At 33.4% G+C, this 22,434-nt stretch overlaps 1 protein-coding gene across 4 annotated transcripts in view; it reads left to right on the top strand.

Annotated features, from left to right (window-relative positions):
• Cdk13 (cyclin dependent kinase 13) overlaps positions 1-22,434 on the top strand; it is a 102,271-nt gene that overhangs the window by 19,860 nt on the left and 59,977 nt on the right. For all 4 annotated transcript variants that reach the window (XM_026387600.2, XM_026387603.2, XM_026387601.2 and 1 more), the window contains exons 2-5: positions 7,629-8,288; positions 15,866-16,036; positions 17,324-17,463; positions 19,470-19,640. In XM_026387600.2, coding sequence (XP_026243385.1) covers positions 7,629-8,288; positions 15,866-16,036; positions 17,324-17,463; positions 19,470-19,640 — 1,142 coding nt within the window. The remainder of the gene's footprint in view (positions 1-7,628; positions 8,289-15,865; positions 16,037-17,323; positions 17,464-19,469; positions 19,641-22,434) is intronic.

Consider the following 22,434-nt stretch of genomic DNA (forward strand, 5'->3'; position numbering starts at 1 on the left):
ATAGAATGGTGTGATGGCAATAAATAGTTGCAGCCTTTGAATTGGAAAACTTAGGCTCTTTCTGTTCATGGTTCGTAACCTCTAAAGAAATTTCTTAATCTCTTTATTTTAGTTCTGCCATCATCTTTCTCTGAAGTTTGGTTGCTGTGAAGAGTAAGGCAAATTAAATATTCTCATAAATGTGTTTCATAGACTGTCAGGTTCAGTGTGTATATTTGTTTATTAAAAAAAAAAAAAAAGCCGTCCGTCTGGCATTAAGCTATTGGCTGGTGGAGTGATATAAAAGTAAATGAGACTCAGATTTTGTTCCTCTAAGAATGTGATAAATATCTAAAATACAAAGTTAAGAGTGAACCTGGCCATAATAAGAGTGCAGAAAAAGCCAGGTACAGGGGTACATGCCTATAATCCCAGTTCCTCAGGGAGCTCAGAGTGCCGAACAGCAGGTTCAAGACCAGCCTGGGCAATTTAATGAGATCCTGTCTCAGAACAAAAAATAGAAAGTGCTGGGTATGTAGCTCAGAGTGCGTTTGGGTTCGATCTTCAGTACCACCTTCCACCCCCTCAAAAAAAAGGTAAAGTGCTATGAGATTCAAAGAAAAGAGAATGTGCTTCTTGCTTGGAGCTAGTGGTAAGGCTTTTTTTTTTTTGTAATATATATTTTAGTTATTAATAGACCTTTATTTATATGTGGTGCTGAGAATCAAATGCAGTGCCTCACACTGCCTGGTAGGCTTTTTGAAGAAGGAAGGACTGTTGCTGTAGGCATTAAAAGATGGGTAAGATTTCAGTAGAAGATAGAGGAAAAGTAGTACACTTGGGGGCAAATCTAGAGAGTAAAGACATGGAACTGTTGGGCAAAACTAGTACTTGATAGAGAAAGTGAGATTAGGACTAGATAGACCATGCAACACCTTGTTGGTAGGCTAAGGAGGTGAATTCCATTCAATAGGAATACCATTAACAGTGTATTTACTGGTGCAAATATTGAGCACCTGCAATCATGAAGTTTGTGCTAGGCCAAGTCTAGGAACATAAAAATAATCTCTGTTATATTGGGGAAGATAGCTTATTTAATTATGTTTTTTCCAATGAGATTTGAGCCAAGTGTCATAGGTTCATGAAACAAGGAACATTTCTAGCTGCCTTACATTAAGGGAAGACTCATAGAGATGGTAGACACTATGTCAAGATTAAAAAAAAAATTCCTTTATTTAGCAGATAAATGAGGTGAAGAAAGAAGTGTGAGATGTTATAAGCCTGGCATTTTATGTGTTTTAGCTTGACTGGACAAGGACTTTATGTGTATGCCTTGGCTAGAAAGAATTTTTGTAGGAAAAAAAATATATTTTTAAGTTTTGTTAGAGTGGTAATTAAAAGATTATTTAGGTGGCAGAATGGAGTCAATTAGAAAGGGTGTAGATTTGAGAAGGAAAGATGGTAAAGAAACTTTGCACTGGACCAAGTGAATGTTGATGTAGAGCAAATGTGGAATAGTAGTTTTAGAATAAACTGTCTTGAAAATTGGAGAGATGTTTAAAATGTAGAGTTGGTAGGACTTGGAGACCAATTGGGTGTGGAAGAAGGGAAGAAAGGGGACTATGTGGAATATAGAATAACTTCCATGTTTCTGCTCCTTTGCTGTGTGCCATTGCCAAGAATAGAATATATTTAAGGAGAAAGAAGGTGGATTTGAAGAGGATCTCTAATAGTTTTAGCTATATTATACTGAAGGTACATGTGTGATAGTTGGGAGTGAGGAGGGTGATAGGTTATTCAGCAATATTAAGGTGATCATTTAAGTTATATTATATAATTATAAAATAAATTGTTGTGAGAGAAAGAATATAGTAAGTAAGATTTCAGTGAGGATATAACCCAGATTGTATTTTTTTTAGAAGTTTATAGGAAATGAGAATTTTTCTATAACTGGAAGGATTGAGAAAAATACAACAGTAATAAGTATCATCACTTACTCCCCCATCCCATGTCTGTTTTTAAAGATCTTAAAGACTTGGATTATTTATTTCTTGAGGGGAAAATAGAATTGAACGGCAAAGATTTAGAAGTGATCAAGTAAGTAAGCCAGTTACAGCCATAGTGGAGCCTAGCATACTGTCTTTGAAACTTTAATGGGGATATTGTTAAAATGCTGGTTGTGATTTTAGTAGGTCTGATCTGGGGTCTGAGGTACAGCATTTCTGGCAAGCTCTGCTACTGGTCTTTGGACAATACTATTCTACAGAGTATGGGATCCATAGCAATACAGAGGAGTTAGTTTTAGGAGGTAGAGGAACACTTCTCTGAAATGAGGTGGATGGAAATATAAAATTTGAAGAGGTCATGCTTGATAGTTTTGGAAAGAGGTTGTGAGTTAGAAGAAAATTGTGAAAGTTTGGAATAGCTAGCGAGAAGAGGAAAGTGAGTGAATGTGGGACATGTAATAATCAGTGAACAGTATGGATTAGTTTGGTTATGGTGTCTGTAAAATAAATGGAGCAGAGATATAATATGTAAAGAGTTTGACTAAGAAGGTAGTGAAAGGGATGCTTGAGGGAGATGAGTTTTTGAAAAAGTAATACCACTTTATATTTAGTGCAACAGTGCTTTTCAGTTCAGTAAGCATTTGCATCCCCATTTTGGAAGTTAACAGGGTTTTAAAATTTTGATTAATATTAATTTACTTTGGTACTGGGGATTGAACACAGGGGCTTTCTATCCCTGAACTACTTCCCCACCCCTTTTTATTTTATTTTTTTGAGACAGGGTCTTGCTAAGTTGCTGAGGATCTTGTTAAGGCAATCTTTCTAATTTCCAATCCTCCTGCCTCAGCCTTCTGAGATGCTGGGATTATAGGCGTGTACCATCGTGTCTTGCCAACAACAGTTTTTAGAATGTGAAAAAAACAGATAGAAACGTTAGGCTCAAAAATAATATAGATACTGGCTACTGTATTGAACATCAAACGTGTAGAACATGTCTATTATCCCAAAAAGGTCTATTGGATGATTCTGTTCTCAAATATTTTATATAATAAAGATTTGGACATTACTATAGTAGAACTCTTAGGAAGCTCAAAATTTGGATGTAGGCACTTAAAAATCTGGGTTTAAGTCCTGGTGTACAGCTAGATGAGTCAAGTTTGTAGAAAGAAATGAATCCAATTTACATTTCAAGAGACTTAATGAAGGAACCACAGAAGGGGGTAGATCAAAGGAACTCACTGGGGATTTTTTTTTTTTTTTTAACTAGTAACAAGGAACTCCTAAGGGGTAAGAAAAATATAGTACTTTTGGAGTCTGGTCATAACGGTGGAGAAAAGTTTGCATGACAGGAGCTGTGATGGTGGTGGTGGTAGTGGTGGTGTGGGGGATGAAGCTGTCAGAATTTGTGTTTGCTAATTAGGCACAATTTTCAGGAGACCTGGATTTTTGGAGAGCTTAATATAATTGAGTGAGCAGTACACCATGTTCTCTTTCTAAGGAAGACTAATTAGCTTAATCCTGGTTCTATTTGAGTTGTGTGAATTTAGGAAAAACTCTTATAAAAATAGTGAAGTTTCTTAACTCTGTGTGTGTGTGTGTGTGTGTGTGTGTGTGTGTGTGTGTGTGTGTGTTACTGGAGATTGAGTCTCTGGCACTCTTATCACTGAACTACTTATTTTTTACTTTGAAACAGTCTCATTAAAGTGCTGAGGCTGGCCTTGAACTTGGAATCCTCTTGCTTGAGCTTTCAGAGTAGCTGAGGTGACAGGTGTATGCTGCCACACCTGACTAACTTTTTTAAAGAGGTCCTTTTAAAATCATTGAAAACAATCAAGAAACAACTAATATGTGTTCATTGTGGATTCAAGAAAATAGAAATATTAAAATCACTTTTTAAAAATAATCTCTTATTTATAAAAGGTTAGAGTTGATGTGTACTACTACCCTGTTCCAAGTCTTTTAGTAAGACATTATAATGGTATAACTTGTTAATAAAGTTTTAAAGAACACTTCTCTCTTACCCTCATAACTTTGTATGGCTTAAGTATTAAATTAGATAATGACCTAAACTTGAGTTTTGTGATTATACTTAATTTTACGTTCCCAGACCATGTTTGTTTTAAGCAGTAAATATATTATTAGAATTTATTAGCAAGTTTGCAATGTCGGAGAGAATGAAAGTTTTTAGGATATAAGGAAATTTTGTAAAGAAATAGAGGAGTTTGGGAGGAATGGAGGGTGAATCTAAAATCATTTGGTATAGCATTCAAGTACCATTAAAGATGTCATATTCAGAATACCCTTTTTTACAGAATAGAAAATTTCTAAGTTAACTGATGGTTCTTTTATTCAGATCTTGTTTGTAAGAGAATACTTCAATAAACCAGAAGAATTAATTTGCTGGGATTTGACCTATTTTGTATGTCTTTTCTTAGACAGGATTCATTCATAAATATCTCCATTAAATATAATTTGTTGGGTTTGTACGAAACTGATAGTTTTGCTAGTGTTGGAAAGTTCATTTTAGAAAAGTTGCTTTCTAAGCCTTTTGTCCTGTTACCTTTGATGAGATGGTGGTCTCTTTGTTTTCTCCTACTGCTCTCCAATATCTAATCAGGGGATAGAAATGTGACTTACACCAGACTTGTTTTAAGATCAACAGAGTTTGAAGGGAGAGGAAATTAAAAACATGGCCAGATGTTTTATAACATTTGTTTCCATATTAAAGATATCCAAGTTATTTTGCAACCAACTTAGTGACTTCACATTTAACCAAGCATTTCTGCTCATTTGCATGAATAATTGTAAGCTGATTGGTAATTTTAAATTGGTGTATAAGAATACTTAATAATAAGCAAGTGTTGGATTATTTTCTAAGATAGTGTTCCCATTAATCTGAAACAATCTTAACATGAAGTTTTATGTAAAGTACCCGGTTTGTTTGAAGTGCTGTCTCAATGCTGAACACTAGTTGGCCCTCCACACATCCTTATTTTTGAAAGGATGAGAGAGAAATTGAATTGCATTTGATTTTATCCTAACCTTAATCATCATTTTGTTTTCATATTATAATGCAGAATGTTTTTTAACACCTCCTTCCACAATATTATTAGTGTCAGCTATACACAGAAATTTCCAGTTACTTTGTCTGATTTTAATTATGGAGTCCTATAGTTTCTTTTTTTAATATTTATTTTTTAGTTATAGTTGGACACAATACCTTTATTGTATTTATTATTTTTATGTGGTGCTGAGGATCGAAGCCAGCACCTCGTACGTGATAGGCAAGAGCTCTACTGCTGAGCCACAACCCCAGCCCCTATAGTTTCTTTTCTTCATTTATTTACTCTCTCCCCATAATTTCTACAAAATTTCAATTACCTTATTCCTATAATTTTTACAGAATTTCAGTAAGAGCTGTTTTCATGGCAATATGTTCATTGGGTTGGCCTACCTAATTTTGTTTAAAAATCTGATTTTAAGACCTGATGTACAACGAGGTCAGTCAAGGTTCTAAAAGTAAATGGGATCCAATTTAGATGGTTCAAGAGGTTTTAATGAAGAAACTGCAGAGGTGGTATGGATTAAGGGAATTTATAAGGTATGTTTTTGCTAGTCACAAGGAACCTTGAAGTGGCAAGAAAAATACTGTGCTGTTGGAGTCTGGTTAGAACTGTGGAGAAAAGAGAGGGAGCTGGGAAGAAATAATCTAGCCTTTCTTTGCCTTCTGGTCTTCTGCCAGTGTAAGACAGCTCTGGAACCCAGATGAATCTGTTGTAGTTAGTGTACTTGGGTACAGAATAAGGCAGAAGAGTATTTGCTAGATAAGATAGTAATAAAATAATAACCAGCACAACTACTAAGGAATGTGACTCTGATTTCAGGTAACAATATTACACATAAGTTTCTCATCTGTTAAATGTATGTACTTTATTAGGCTAATGTGGCCATTAAGTAACATGCAGAAATAGTATCAAGAGTCTTTGTCTTGTGGTATATTAAAGTGTTTTATTTTCATAATGTGTGGCTTTGAAAAGCTTTGGAAAAACTTTGAAAAGCTTTGAAAACTCAGCTTCATTTCACTTGATGCTGTGCTAATTTGTTTTGGAACTTTGGTTTCCATCATATATATACACATATAGGTATATTTTTTATGGTGCTGGAGATTGAACTCCGGGCCTTGCAGATGCTAAGACAAGTGGTCTCTCAGCTACATTTCCAGCCCTCATATTTTTAAATCTATAGTAATTTTTGGACTTTCCAGTAATTTTCGATAGTGAATTATACCATTATTATTAAGTAGTTTCCAGAATTTAGTTTTTTATAATTTTGTAGTCTGGAGCCTGATACCTAAATTTCTAGTTAAGACTATATTTTTATTTGTGGTATTGCTTTTTGTGAGAGTTATGCTTACTTTACCTGTCTGGGCTTTTCTCTTCTGAGAAATTGGAGTATAACACTTACCTAGTTCATTTTTTTAAAAATAACTAATTTTATTTGTTCTTTTTTTAATGTGGTGCTGAGGATCGAACTCAGGGCCTCACATGTACTAGGCAAGTACTCTACCACTGAGCCACAATCTCAGCCCCTGTTTTTTATTGTATTATGGTAAAATAAAGTAATAATTGTCAAACACTTTGAAGACTCAGTTTTATACATACATATAAGTTTTTTTGCCATTTATTTATGAAAAGGTTATCAATAGCACTTCAGATTGAGAATGGTTGTATGGTTTTTTTTCATTGTATTTCCTGTATGAAGTCATGCATATAAGCCATTTTGTATAATATTTGAATGTATACATTTTATGCCATTTTGTGTTTATGTGGGTGAAGGGATAATGCATATGCGTATTTTAGTCAGTGTGTAACTATCTTTCTGAAATTAATCTTCAGAAACTAAATTTTTATTTATTTATTTATCCATTAATTAATTAATTCATTCATTCCCTGATGGTAGCTTTTGTCTTTTTCGTTTTTGACATAGGCAGAATACTACTTACTTCTGAACTTATGGGTATTTGGAAATGTAGAAACTGTTTTCCTGGTAAATTGATATATCCTCATTGCTTGCTTCTGTTTTCTGAGATAACAGTGATGCTTTGTCATTTTTTTCCTCCTGATTTTTACAGTCTTTTCTTTTTCTTACTAAGGTATACTTTAATCCAGTTTCACCTTTGAGCATTTATAGGCCTGAGAAGGAACAATCTATTTTCAAGAAAATTATAGTTACTGGATCATATATATGTGTGTGTGTGTGTGTGTGTGTGTATATATATATATATACATATATATATATATACACACACACACACACACACACACACATATATATATATACACACACACACACACACACACATACACACACTTACTTATTTATTTTGGTGGTGCTGGAGATTGAACCTGGAACTTTGTACATGCTAGGCAAGTGCTCTACCGCTGAGCCACATCCCCAACCTCACTGGATCATATTTTAACTATAAACCACTTTTTGATTTTTAAAAAGTCTTCCAGAAAAGCTATATTATAATTTTGAAATTAAATAAGCTTCATTTCATTTCACAAACTTAAGTTAGCACTCTTTGTAAATTTTAGACTAACTTTTTCAGTTACTAACTAAATCTTAATTATTTTCCACCAGACGATCTGCTAAATCCCGAAGCAGAAGTCCATATTCATCTAGGCATTCAAGATCTCGTAGCAGGCACAGATTGTCTAGATCCAGAAGTCGTCATTCTAGCATTTCTCCCAGCACACTAACTCTGAAGAGTAGCCTGGCAGCTGAATTGAACAAGAATAAAAAAGCACGAGCTGCAGAGGCAGCTCGAGCTGCAGAAGCAGCTAAGGCTGCTGAGGCAGCTAAGGCTGCTGAAGCAGCTGCCAAAGCTGCAAAAGCCTCAAATACTTCTACACCTACCAAGGGGAACACAGAAACTGGTGCCAGTGTATCACAGACAAACCATGTGAAGGATGTGAAGAAACTTAAAACTGAGCATGCACCTTCTCCCTCAAGTGGTGGAACTTTAAAAAATGATAAGGCAAAAACAAAGCCACCTCTTCAGGTAACAAAGGTAGACAATAACTTGATTGTAGATAAAGCCACCAAGAAAACAGTTGTAGTTGGGAAGGAGAGTAAATCTGCTGCTACAAAGGAGGAACCAGTATCTCTTAAAGAGAAAACCAAACCACTTACGCCAAGCATAGGAGCTAAAGAGAAGGAGCAACATGTGTCTTTAGTGACTTCTACATTACCACCATTACCTTTGCCTCCTATGCTGCCTGAAGATAAAGATGCTGATAGGTAAGTGCAAACAAACTGACAGTAACTATTAAAAGGAAAAATATCAGTTTGGAGTAAGAAATGATTTAACTTCCCTTAATCCCTACCTCCAAAGTTAGTTTAAAAAGACTTAAGTGAATGAATTTTCTTTTTTATGTGCATCTTTGCTTATAACATCAGAATTGTCGTTTATGCTGAGAAGTTTGGAAAAAAATTGCCACTGTCTTGGGATATAATACAATATCTTAAGATGAGTATTAGAAATGCCAATATTCTCTTTGACTTAGTTATCCATTATGATAACTATCATAACTGGGTCATTTTGTGAGAGTCTTCCCTGTGTGATATGAATCTCATAATTGTATTCTCATTTATTTGTTTCTGTTTTTTGTTGTTTGTTTTGTGATGCTGGGAAATTGAACCCAGGGTCTGGTACATGTAAGGCAAAAATTCTACCATAGAGCTTATCTCAGTTATATCTAATTTTCTTTGGTGGCCTTATTAATTTAACACATTCTTTATGGATTTATTACTTTTTAATAAACTTTTTAGTTTAGTCTTTTCCTAACTCAGATTATGTTAGATTATTTTACAACTATGAAAGTGAAAATGAGCATATTGTCTAATACTGTAACAATGTTGTATTACAGACCTAGAGCTCTGTTTGTAAGAGAGAAACTATTGTTGGCTCCTGCCTGCTCTTCTTTCATCCTTTTATAATGCAGAAACCACTCACAGCCAGCCTCCCCATTTCTTCTCCCCCATGTACCTTAAAGTAACTGTCATTTCGTGTTTAAAAATTTTGTTTTTATAATCTTGTATACTTTAAAGAAACCATCTTTTCTGTTAGAATGTGCTTTAGGAAACCTGAAGATAGAAGAAATCTCTATTTACTTATTCCATGTAAATTTTAAAAGAGAATGGTTTGTATAATCTTGTTAGGCATATCTTAGGGAAAGTATCTTATTTTTGCTTTCTTTAAATATGCCTCTCCTATTCCTGGTGAACTGTTTTTGTTTATGTCTCACAAAAATTAGCAAAAGACTATGTGTTTTGTGTGACCTTTCGATTTTGCAAATCTGTACTCCTTTAGTACATTGTTACATTTCACTTTATTGGATGACCAAGTAAATTATCTCCTCCTCTCTTACATCTTTTTTTTTTATAAATATTCAGAAATTTTAAAAAGTTGAAAGAATAATAAAACATCTGTATAACCTCTAAATATATTCAGCAGGTGATAGCATTTTCCTTTATATGCTCATGTTCTATCTCTAGTTAATTAAGAGAACTAATATGTGTGTGTAGTACTTTTTGCTGGACCATAGGAAGATAAGTGGTAGCTGTCATGATACTTTACTCTTAAATACTTCATTTGTCTCTCAAGAATGATTCCAGGCTCCTTTTCAATCATATTACCATCAATTACCTAAGAAAATTAAGAGTGGCATAACATCATTTACTACCTATTCATATTTAAATTTGTCTGGAACTCCCCACCCAACCCCTCCACTTTTCAAAGAATCTTCTGGATTTGTCTGATTATTCTTACTGTCGTTTAATTTAATTTGTTCCTCTGGAGCCCTTCTATTTCTTGTGAGTTGGAGATTAGGTAGGCCTTGATTGGATTAAGAATAAACGTTATTGTTTTTGCCAGAATATTTAGGTGATTTTGTGTACTTAAAACTGTTACTACAGGAGGAACAAAATGTTGTATGTGAGGCTAGGTATATAGTTCAGTGGTAGAGTCCTTGACTGACACTGACCAAGTCCTGGGTTCAGTCCCCTCAAAATTTTTTTTTTTTTAAACATTTTTTCCTGATCTGATAATAATGTGATATGTATTTTACATTTATAGCATATAGAAATTTGGACTGACCACCTTTCTTTTTTTTTTTTTTTTTAAAGAGTGAGAGAGAGAGAGAATTTTAATATTTATTTCTTAGTTTTTCGGCGGACACAACATTTGTTGGTATGTGGTGCTGAGGATTGAACCCGGGCCGCACACATGCCAGGCGAGCGCGCTACCGCTTGAGCCACATCCCCAGCCCCAAGTCCCCTCAAAATTTTGCCCCCATCCTCCCAAAAAAAGAAGAAAAAGAAAAAAAAATCATGTCTATTTTAGTAATAGTGATGTAGTCACTTGGTTAAGGTGATAACCAAACTCAAGATCTCCCCATACATAAGGTACATTTTCCCCTTTGCAAGTAGAGGTAAGTTGTACTTTGTAGTGTTTTGAGTATTTTTTTCTCTAACAACCTGTCATCTAATAATTTCACACCCATTAGTGATATTTGTCTTAAATCAGTTAACTATAGTAGGGGCTCCATACAGATAGTGATTTTCTAATTCTATTATTCCTCTTCATACCAGCTGTTAATAAAGCTAATATAAATGCCTCTCCACCTGATTTAATCGTTCTAGTCTTGTGGAATTTTATTTTCTGTTACTGTAAGTCACTATTTTTATTTTTGGTACTGGGGATTGAACCCAGTGACCCTTTACCACTGAAATACATCCCCAGCCATTTTTATTTTTTCTTTTGAGACAGGGTCTCACTAAGTTGTGTAGGGCCTTTCTGATTTGTTGAGACTGGCCTTGAACTTGTGATCCTTCTACTTCAGCCTCCTGAGTTACTGGGATTACAGACATGTCCCACCATGCCCATCATCACTGTTATTTCTGATGCTTGAATTATCTGAAATTTGGCCAGCGGGAGCTCCTTTAAGCTGATTCTTTTATACTTTATATATGACCTCATTTTTTATTTTTTGGGATACCGGGGATTAAATTTAGGGGCACATGACCACTGAGCCACATCCTCAGCCCTATTTTGTATTTTATTTAGAGAGAAGGTCTCACTGAGTTGCTTAGCATTTTATTTAGAGGGGAGGTTTCACTGAGTTACTTAGTACCTTACCTTTGCTGAGGCTGGCTTTGAACTTGGGATCCTCCTGTCTCAGCCTCCCAAGCTGCTGGGATTACAGGAGTTTGCCACCATGCCCAGCTGACCTCATTATTTTTTAGTGCTTTCTTGCTTCTTAGCCAGATAACTTTGAATTCTACTTCTCTTCCAAAACTGTAGACTATTTGTCCAATATAAGATAGACTGTTATCAGTGTGTTTTCATGTAATATCATTTTATTCTCTTTTTAGGATCATACCAAGTATAATGTTTCTTTCTTTTTGCATTTAGGGTGTTAGATCTTTCCATGTTGGTTTTGATAGGTCCACGTCCAGTATTCTTATCTATAGAAATGGATGCATAAGTCAGGTGTGGCACATACACATGTATAGTCCCAGCTACTAGGGAGGCAGAGAAGGAAGATGCCAAGTTCTAGGCCAGTCTAGGTAACTTAGTGAAACCCTGTCTGAATAATAAAATAGAAAGGGCTGGGGATGTAGCTAAGTGGTGTAGCACTTGTTTATTAACACCTGCTAGGGCCTGGGTTCATTTCCCTAGTACCTCCAATAAGAGAAAAGGGAGAAAAAAGAAAGAAATGGCTGCATTATGCTTTTCACTATTTATTTTTTCTATAATTGTTATAAACTATCTTTATATGTTAACAGTTATGTGATAGTAATTTTATAGGATAGGTACATGTTAAAGTATATGCATTTAAAAATTGGTAGGCACTGCTAAGTTGTATCTTCGTTATTTGTTTTTTGTTTTCTACCAGGGATTGAATCCACAGATACTTAACTATTGAGCCACATCCCCAGCCCATTTTTATTTTATATTTTGAGACAGGGTTTCTCTAAGTTGTTGAGTCTGGCTTTGAACTTTGGATTCTGCTGCTTCAGCCTCCAAGCTGGGATTACAGGCATGTGCCACTGCACCTGGCCCACACTGTATCTTTTTTTTTTTTTTTTAAATATTTATTTTCTAGTTCTCAGCGGACACAACATCTTTGTTGGTGTGTGGTGCTGAGGATCGAACCTGGGCCGCACGCATGCCAGGCAAGCGCGCTACCGCTTGAGCCACATCCCCAGCCCCCACACTGTATCTTAATAATGCTGTATACCAATTTATATAATCAGATGTGTGGAATTATTTTAACAACATGGATAGTGAATTTTGCATTTTCCTGATTGATAATGGGGTATATTTAATTATTGGTTATTATTTCCAGTGAATTGTTTGTTACTGTCCTCTGCTGAATTTTTCTTAAAGTTGTGTCCCTTTTAATAATTGGGTTTTGTTTTATTATATTTTGATATCAGGCATTGAACGCAGGGTGCTTAAAGGCTGAGCTATGACTCCATCCTTTATTATTTTTTTGTTTTGAGACAGTCTCCTTAAGTTGCTTAGAGCCTTGCTAATTTGCAAGTGGCTTTAAACTTGTGATCCTCCTGCCTCAGCCTCCTGAGTCACTGAAGAGTCATGTACCACCACATTTAGCTTAATAATTTATCTTTTTAGGTGTTCTTACGTTAGGAATTTTGACCTTTGCTTCTTAGAGTGTATTGCTTTTTGACATTTTGTTGTTGTTATATTGATATTTTCCATGTTTATGTAATCAAACCTATTATTTTTTTCTTTTAAAATTTGCAGATTTATCAAGTTAAAGATTAACTCATACATTGTTTTTTAGCTATGGTGTGAACAAGGAGAAAGTTGATTCTCTTACCCAATTCAGTGTTGTTACCAATATTGTTTATAGAATGACTAATTTGAAATTCCATGTATAAAAATTCTTACAGATAATTCTGTCTATAATTTTTCTGTTGACATGTTTTATTCCTTTGCCTAGTACCTTAATGTTTTAACATCTTTAGGTACATGAAATATTAGCTTTCACTAGAGGCAAACATAATATAAATTTGAAGGGACAAGAGTAAATTAATGATTAGTGAACATCTCTGCTGTTGAGACCCAACTTGAATGCTGTTGTACAAGACTGGTCCCAGAGTTATGAAGCTTGCTTTTCTTTTTTTTTTTTTAATTTTTGTTTTGTTTGTTTATTTTTATGTGGTGCTGAGGATCAAACTCAGGGCCTCACAGTGCGTGGCAAGCGCTCTGCCACTGAGCCACAACCCCAGCCCCCCCCCCCAGCTTGTTTTTTTTTTTTTTTTAAATGGAAGCCAGGAATCTGAATATTTATGTAAATCTTCTGATTTAAAAACATTAACAATTTATAGGTTATTAGAGAACATTGGATAGATCAAGTAAGTTCTTTGATTTCAACCAGCCTTTCTGATCTTTTTAAATTAGCTGTTTTTAAAAAATATATATTTTTTTAGTTGTAGAGGGATATAATGACTTTATTTTTATATGGTGCTGAGGCTCATACCCACTGAGCTACAGTCCCAACCCTCACCATTTTCTTTTTTTGACAGGACAAATATCTCTTAATTTTTCTTTTTCAGAAAGTTTCTTTGTAATTATTTTGCCTTTATTCCTTTTTTTTTTTTTTTTTTTTTAGTTTGGTACTGGGATTGAACCCAGGGGCACTCTACCACTGAACTACTTCCTCAGCTCTTTTTACTTTTTGAGAAAGGTTCTCACTAAGTTGCTCTGGCTGGCCTTTAACTTGTGATCCTCCCATCTCAGGCTCCTGAGTCACTGGGATTACAGGTGTGCATCACTGTGCTTGGTGCTTTTGACCTTATTCTTAAACAGATTTTTTAATAAATCAGCTTGTTAAGTTGCATTAAAAAAATTGCTTAGGTTTTGTTTGGGTCTCTGTTAAATGAAGTAGGGTATTTTAGAGACAGACAGCTTTACAGTTTCACCATTTCCCAAACAAAAAAACATTCTTTTTTTCCATTTGTTCAGATCTAGTTTTATGTTCTGTAGTCAAATGTTTTATTTTTATTTTTATATTGGTCTGACAGTTCTTATTAAGCTTTGTTTTATAGAATATGGAAACTTTAAAAAATCATTTTCTTTTTTGTTATGCAAGTATTCAGTAAAAATGTAGTATTTTCAGTTATGTTATTCTTCCAAAGTAATATTTGATAATTCATGTGATAACATCTGAATAGAAGTATTTTTTAAAATTAAAAATTTTTTGAATTGTAAGTTAAATTATGATTTGTAATCTTTCTTTCCAGTGTACATTTGAATCTTCACACAAATTAAAATTTTTGGCTAAAGTATAATTACAGGTCAGAGGCTACAGTTTTCTAATGAAGTTATTTCAAATAGGCATATTTTCATTGTTCAAGTGGGATATTTTTTAGAAAGAAGCTTTTCTCTCCTTTAACTACCACACTATTCTGGGAATCCATTTGTATAGTACTTTATCCTTCTACTTACCTGATTTTGTCTTCCAAACGGTAAAGTCCCATCTCAAAGGAACTATAGTGTAATATATTTGTTGTTATTGTTGTTAAGTCTTAAATACCTTATAACACCTAGCAGGTAGAAGTTCACAATATTTGTTGAATGGAGAGTCAGTAAAATTGAGAGTGGGCTGTGTGATATACTACTTTAACTGATTTCTCTTTAGTACGTTTTTCCCATTAAAGAATCTTCCAGTGAGTAACAGGGTTATTAAGAAAAGGCACAGTTTTATTCTGGTAAGTAGTTTTTATCAGATGGTGTGAAAGGATCTATTTGTTCTCATAATAATATTGTTCAGTATGAATAGAGGAGCAAATGAAAACTTAAAGGTTTTACATTGATAACATTTTTATTAATTTTGGACCATAACAGTATAGTCTCACTAATTTTTTCATTATCAGATGCATAACTGCTTTGAAAGTATATAAAAATCCAAATTTTATTTTGATTATAAGATTCTCTTTAACATGCCATTATCAGAATATGAATTTTCTGGTTATCTGGGAAATTTAAAAATCATCAAGCATCAAGTTAAGATATAATAGCTCTTAGTGCACTCATAAAATTATAGAACTAACTGAGCTTAAGTTTCACATGTAATTTTAGTGAGCTGGAGGCTTAAAAAAAAGTTTTAGAAGAATCGTCGGCTAATTTAGAGAACCTAAAAATGAATTAGTTGTTGTTTATGGTTATGTAGATGCATGATAAGAAATAGCATGTTATTTATATGTAGCATGTGGTTTTATTTATTTCTTATAGGAAAACATCTTTTGCTTCTCCACTGAAATCAGTCTAGATGATAACAAAATGAATGAGTTTTTCTGCAAAGGGTGTTAGTTGATTAATTAAGGATATATTGTTTTTTAAGATCAACATTATTTTTTAGAGCAGTTTTAGATCTGCAGAAAAGTTAAAAAGATTCTGTAGAGTCCTCATTTTCCTTGTTTCCATCTTTCTTATTAGTATCCTATCTTTGTAAGCTACATTTGTTATAATCAAATCAATATTAATATATTAACTCATGTTCCTACTTTGTACAGATTTCTTTAGTTTTTTCCTAATTCTGCCATTTTACCTCTAAATTTTGTAATTTTCAGTTGAATATAGTATATAATTTAGTTGGAAAGTAGAGAAATTCAGATTACTGTCCCCGTTGTCGTCGTCCTCCTTAGTTATCCTCCAGTTAGTGTCTTATAATGTGAAATAGAATGGAAAAGTCATGGCCATTGCATGCTGCTTAAATGTAAAAATGTGAGCACAAAAAAATTTTGGTGTTTTATTTGTGTGGCCCCCCCCCCTTTTTTTTAAGCTTAAGAGGAAATATTTCAGTAAAAGCCGTTAAAAAAGAAGTAGAGAAGAAACTCCGATGTCTACTTGCTGATTTACCACTGCCCCCTGAGCTACCAGGAGGAGATGATCTTTCAAAGAGTCCAGAGGAAAAGAAAACAGCAACACAGTTACATAGTAAAAGGAGGCCTAAGTATGTGCTTGCTTTTTACCTGCTCTTAAATTGACGAGAAACAATTCTGGCCATTTTAAATTTACAAAACACAAAATTAAAATTTAGAATGTAAAGTATATTTATTTTTTTCAACGTAAAAATATAAACAAGTTTCATTAGAGTTTTGAATAAAAAATTTTATAATTGTAAACTTATCTATATTAACTAATAAAACCAAGTTAAATTTTCTTTCAATGTTTTTAATGTATTAATTTCTTGGGGTATTATGTGTGTTAAAGATAATTTTATAATAGAGTTAAATAACCCAGAAACACTGAAATTAGACAAGGTGGAAGTCAGTGTTCATTGAACTCAAACAAAATTAGTACTGGGCAAGCTGTTATTTTGCTGTGTGTACAACTCCTTTCCCACATAACTAAATGCATTCTTTGCAAGAGATTGTATGGGAGAAAGTTTGAAACCTGTATAATAAATTAGCTACAAGTGCCTAGGTAAAATTTTTTTCTTGAAACCTTCTCATTAGTTCTAAGAGATAAAACACTGACTACCTTTTAAAAATTCCTAACCAAAGGAAAGTGTGAGACTTTTGAGTTATATTTTACTTTAGAATTCCTATTTAGGTAGCATCTAATATAAGAGTAGGAAGTCTTTTTAGTGTAAGTAGAAAGCTAGGAAACTTTAAAAGTGGCCTCCTTAATTATCACAGCTTTATTCTTTGACTTTCTGTGATCTTCTGCAATATTAAAATTTCACAAAATAATATCTTTTTGAACAGTGCATATGTTTGGTCGTATCTTATATATTCTCTGTGGATTGCTGTTGGTGCCTCTTAAACAGATTTTTTTCCTAATGTTTCCATTTTAAAGATTATTTCATCTAGCTTCAAAATCTAACTTTGTCATTAGGGTTTATAGTTAGATTTTTGTGTTTGTTTTCAATAGCATAAATTTATTGTCAGTGAATGAAAGATAAAATTTTCTGGAGGTTAGGGTACAGAACATTGACTCTTTCTACTATTGTTGCTTTGATTGGAGTTATATTTTATTTCTGAAATCCCTTAATAAATGCTATGCTACTTCTCTTTCCTGGCTTAAGTACTAGTCTACAGAAAAGTCAGTATGTTGAAATCATACCTTGGTTTTTATAGCTTATGTCCAATCAGTCTAATTTGTCTTGAATAGACAATCACTATATTCAATGGAAAACAATGGATATAAGATTAGGTTCAGGATGGATATTGATTTATTAAAAAGTTGGTTCAATTTGCTTGATTGTATATGAAAACTTCAGAACTGTATTTAATAGAATATGTGGGCCTCGCTATGGAGAAATCAAAGAAAAAGATATCGACTGGGGAAAACGCTGTGTGGATAAATTTGATATCATCGGAATTATTGGAGAAGGTACTTATGGACAAGTTTACAAAGCCAGGGATAAAGACACTGGTAAGAATGCTAGGTTTTGGGTATCTTTGGATCTGTGGAATATACTTACTTTGTGTTTCTCTTCTGTATATAGCTTTAGGAATTTGCAAAAATGTAAAATTCCAATTTACTGTTCCTTTATCTTGTTTTAATTTTATTTTGTATTCACTTACATAAGAAATGTGTACATGTAAGTGGTTGTATATACATATGTATTTTCAAAAATGTTTCTTTAATATTTGTGATGTTCTGTATGATGCAGTTTAGGGTTCTTTTTTTTTCCTGTTTTGATGAATAAAATACACGCACACACGCGCACACACACAGACACACACATACACCTCCAAACCCTTTACCTATTAGTAATTGGAGGAAAAGTATCTTGATTTGAATTTGTCTATAGTTTAAAAAAAAAAAAAGAAGAAGAAGAAAAAATTTTCCCCCCTGTGGAAATTATCCTTGGAGGCCAGATTTGCCAGCTTAATCTTTCAGAATGTAACCTGGGAGGAAGTTTTTATAAGACTCGCAAGGAGAGAAAATGTAGCTGTGTCAGAAGCATACAATAATGCATAGAAGTAGTATTTAAATTTCTTTACTTACAATTCTTTGTTGACATAAACCAACAGATTAAAATTGCCAGCTCTTCGAGGACATTTAGTATACAGGAGACGGTTGTATGGGAATTAACTGTAATGTGTCAGTTACAGTATAGAATAACAATTAGCAAAAAGAGATTAGATTATAACTTTAAAAAACTTTAATAAACCAAGGAAGCATACTGTGTTATAGAAAGATATAAAATTGAATATAATAAGATTTAATGATAAAAATTATTAAACTTTTTTCTTTCAGAAAATTTACAAGAACAGAATTCTTTTTTCTCCAAAGTGAAATGAACATACTTTTATTTTTATAGTGAATTTCTTATACCAGTCGATGCTCAACCTTTAAATATGGATACGCAGCTTGTGATAGGTTTTGTGTGTGTCCATGTGTGTTATTAATTAGATCTTGTCTGATACAAAACTCATTCATATCTAAATTATTTTTTAAATTTTTTAGTTGATTGTTAAAAAATAAATGACAGCAGAATGCATTACAATTCTTATTACATATATAGCACAAGTTTTCATATCTCTGGTTGTATATAAAGTATGTTCACACCAATTTGTGTCTTCATACATTTACTTTGAATAATGATGTCCATCACATTTCACCATCCTTGCTAACCCCCTGTACCCTCCCTTCCCCTCCCACCCCTCTACCCTATCTAGAGTTCGTCTATTACTCCCGTGCTCCCCCTCCCTACCCCACTGTGTGTGAGCCTCCTTCGAGAAAACATTCTGCTCATATCTAAATTATGAGACAGTTTAATGTAGTGGGAGAAAAAAAGACATATTTTGAGACAGCTAACCAGACTTTAAATCTCAGTCTTACTACTAGATGACTGGTTAGCTTTGGTTAAGTGATATATTTGAGGATATTTTCTCTCATATTTTATGTATATATAAGAATATTAACCCTTTGTTTCTTTAAAAAAAAACGGATGGTAGTATAATATATTCACTCTTTAGCATCTTGTTTTTTTTTCACTAAATATATCCACTGGAGAATATAAAACAACAAATATACAGACCTATCTCATTCTTCCCAATAGTTGTATTTCTTGAGTTGTATAAATATTCTGTAATTTATTTGAGAGACTTAATTTCTTAAACTGCAATTATTATTTGGTATGTTGGAAACCAAAGTGTAATTTATGGATTATAATTTAAAAAAATATTTTTAGTTGTAGATGGACATAATACCTTTATTTTGTTTATTTAATTTTATATGGTGCTGGGGATTGAACCCAGGGCCTCATACATGCTAGGCCAGTGCTCTACCACAGAGCTAAAACCCAGCCCTAGGGTTTATAATTTTAAGAGATAAAAACAGAAATTATGAATTAAAATAAATTTAAAATTAAGCAAATTGTCATCTGTTTTTGTTAGCTGGTAACTTGATTTTATTTAACCTTTTAATAGGAGAAATGGTAGCCTTAAAAAAAGTGCGTTTGGATAATGAAAAAGAAGGCTTTCCAATTACAGCCATTCGAGAAATTAAAATTCTCCGGCAGCTTACACACCAGAGTATTATCAATATGAAGGAAATAGTGACTGATAAAGAAGATGCTTTGGATTTTAAGAAGGACAAAGGTATGTATGTAGATTTTAATAACCATTTTTTTGTCCTTAAATAAAGCCTGTATTTCTTAGCTTGATATTTAACATGGTTTGTCTTTTAACCTTATTTCTCATTATTATTTATTGTGCAGTAGAAACTAGGGTACTGGTTTGAGTTAAGTTAAAATGTGTAACTTGAATTTTTAGCATTATGATCCTATTAATAAGGCTTTTAGTCCTTTTATACATAAAAGGGAAACCTCTCTCTTACCAAGTAGTAAATATTGAGTTAAGACCTTAAATAAGAAGGTGATTTAGAAATGTTATTTGCATTAATCTCATCCTATAGCCAAGTAATATATTTGCTTTTATTCCAATATATCCTGAATCTGCCACTTCTTTGATCTGTGGAATCACCTTCAATCACTTTCATCTGTGGAATTACTACTTTTCTCAATCCATCTTTATCATTTTTGATTGCTCAACAACCTTCAATCACATGGATAGTGAACTTTTTATACCTTCAAGTCATTATGTTTAATTCATTACATGTGCTGCTTCCTGGGATTAGACCTCTTTAAGACATACACATGCTCACACACACAGTTTGAAAAGTTGACTTCTTACCTGGAGATCAAGGTCAGGTCTTATCCTGAATGATGCTTCATTCATTAGGCCTTACCTGACCAGTCTTCCCACTTTTCTATGGCTTGTAGATACACAGTTTAAAATATCTTTTTCCCACTGAGATTAATTACATTAGTTTATTACTTAATTGTTTCTCCTTATGAAGATGGGAACCATATTTGTTTTATTATTGTTATGCCCCCTACCTAGCTCAATGATTTGACCATAGAAGGTATTAAATGACTAGTTGCAGAATGAATAAGCTACTTATTATAATTCCATCTATGCTTTATTATTTCTAAAAGACTGCTACAGGGCTGGGGATGTGGCTCAAGCGGTAGCGCACTCGCCTGGCATGCGTGCAGCCCGGGTTCGTTCCTCAGCACCACATACAAAGATGTTGTGTCTGCCAAAAACTAAAAAATAAATATTAAAAAAAAAAGACTGCTACAACCTCTGAACATATAAAATGTTTATGTACCTTCAAGTATATTAGTGATCATAATTATTTTTTTCTTACCAGATTAGAAATTCTTTAAAGCCTTTGTTTTGTTTTGATTTGATTTGATTTGATTTCTGCATATATATAGCTCTGTAGTTACAGATTTTCATATATTTGTACCTTTCCCAATTTCTCTACTGTAATCCTATTTGTAATTGTATAAATCAGGATAAATTAGAGTGAGAAAGTTACATTTAGGTACCAGGTATTAGTTAAGGATATTATTAATAGAGTATGGAGAAGTATAAAATTTGAAACATAGTCCTTTTTTTAAATCTAATAAATTTGATGAGAACTGTTATGGGGCAGCATGATTTGGTGCAAAGGGAAGTAGGTTTGCGTTTCTTGGATTCTAATCCTGATCATGCCAGCTCTGTGACATTATACTAATTGTGGTTTCCATATAGGAGCAGGAAAACAGTTTGGGTATGTTTCTGACTCTGAGGGCTAGTCTAATATAAGTTTGATAGGATTAATAACATGTGAAAGAGTAAGACTATATATTTAAATATGGAAATTATAAACAATACAAAAATTAATTAAAAATATTAACTTACAGAAAATAAACATTTGCAGCATTATAGCACAGGCCATTAACTAATGTGTGTGTATATATATATAAATTAAGGTACTTTTTAAAAACTTTCTTTGGGACTGGGGCTATAGCTCGGTTCAGACCACTTATATGTGAGGCCATGGGGTAAATATCTGGCACTGCAAAAGGGGGAAAAACAATGATAAAAACTAGGCTATTCTTAAAAATGAGGAAAAATTAATCATGGAAAGTTAAAAGAAATATGTTCTTAAAAACAGATATCATTGGGGCTGGGATTATGGCTCAGCAGTAGAGCATGGTCGTGACCCGGGTTCGATCCTCAGCACCACATAAAAATAAAGGCATTGTGTTGTGTTCATCTACACCTAATAAAATAAATATTAAAAAAACCAGATATCATTGTCATGAACACAAAGGGTTAAAAAGAAGACATACAAATGAACAACAGTTATATGAAAAAAATGCTCCACACCAGTGACCATCAGGGAAGTGCAAATCAAAACTAGAATGAGATGGGGCTGGGGTTGTGGCTCAGCAGTAGAGTGCTCGCCTAGCAAGTGCAAGGCACTGGGTTTGATCCTCAGCACCACAAAAAAATAAATAAAATAAAGGTACTGTGTTCAACTACAAGTTAAAAAAGTATATATTAAAAAAACAGAATGAGATATCACCTCACTTCAGTAAGAATGGTTATTAACCAAAAAGACAAAACATAATAAGTGCTACTGAGGATGTAGAGAAAGGACAACCTTTATACATTATTGGTGGAAATGTAAATCACTGTAGTCATTACAGTAGGGAGATTCCTCAAAAAATTAAAAATAAAACCATGGTCCCACATCCCACTGCTGGGTACATAAACTACAGAAGTAAAGGCAGTACATTCCAGAAACATTTACATTCTGCATTTATTGTAGCACTATTTACAATAGTCAAGAAATGAAAGAAATTAATAGTCTATCAACTGGTGAGTAGATAAAATTAGATATATATACACAGTAGAATACATTCAGCCATAGAAAAGAATGGAATCCTATCATTTGTGGCAACATGGATGTTGTGTTATGTGAAATAAGCCAGACACAAGAAGGACAACTACTACATGTTTTCACCCGTGGGATTTTAAAAAGTTGATTTCCTGG

This window comes from Urocitellus parryii, chromosome 3 (genome assembly GCF_045843805.1).
Source record: "Urocitellus parryii isolate mUroPar1 chromosome 3, mUroPar1.hap1, whole genome shotgun sequence".
Lineage (NCBI taxonomy): Eukaryota > Metazoa > Chordata > Mammalia > Rodentia > Sciuridae > Urocitellus > Urocitellus parryii.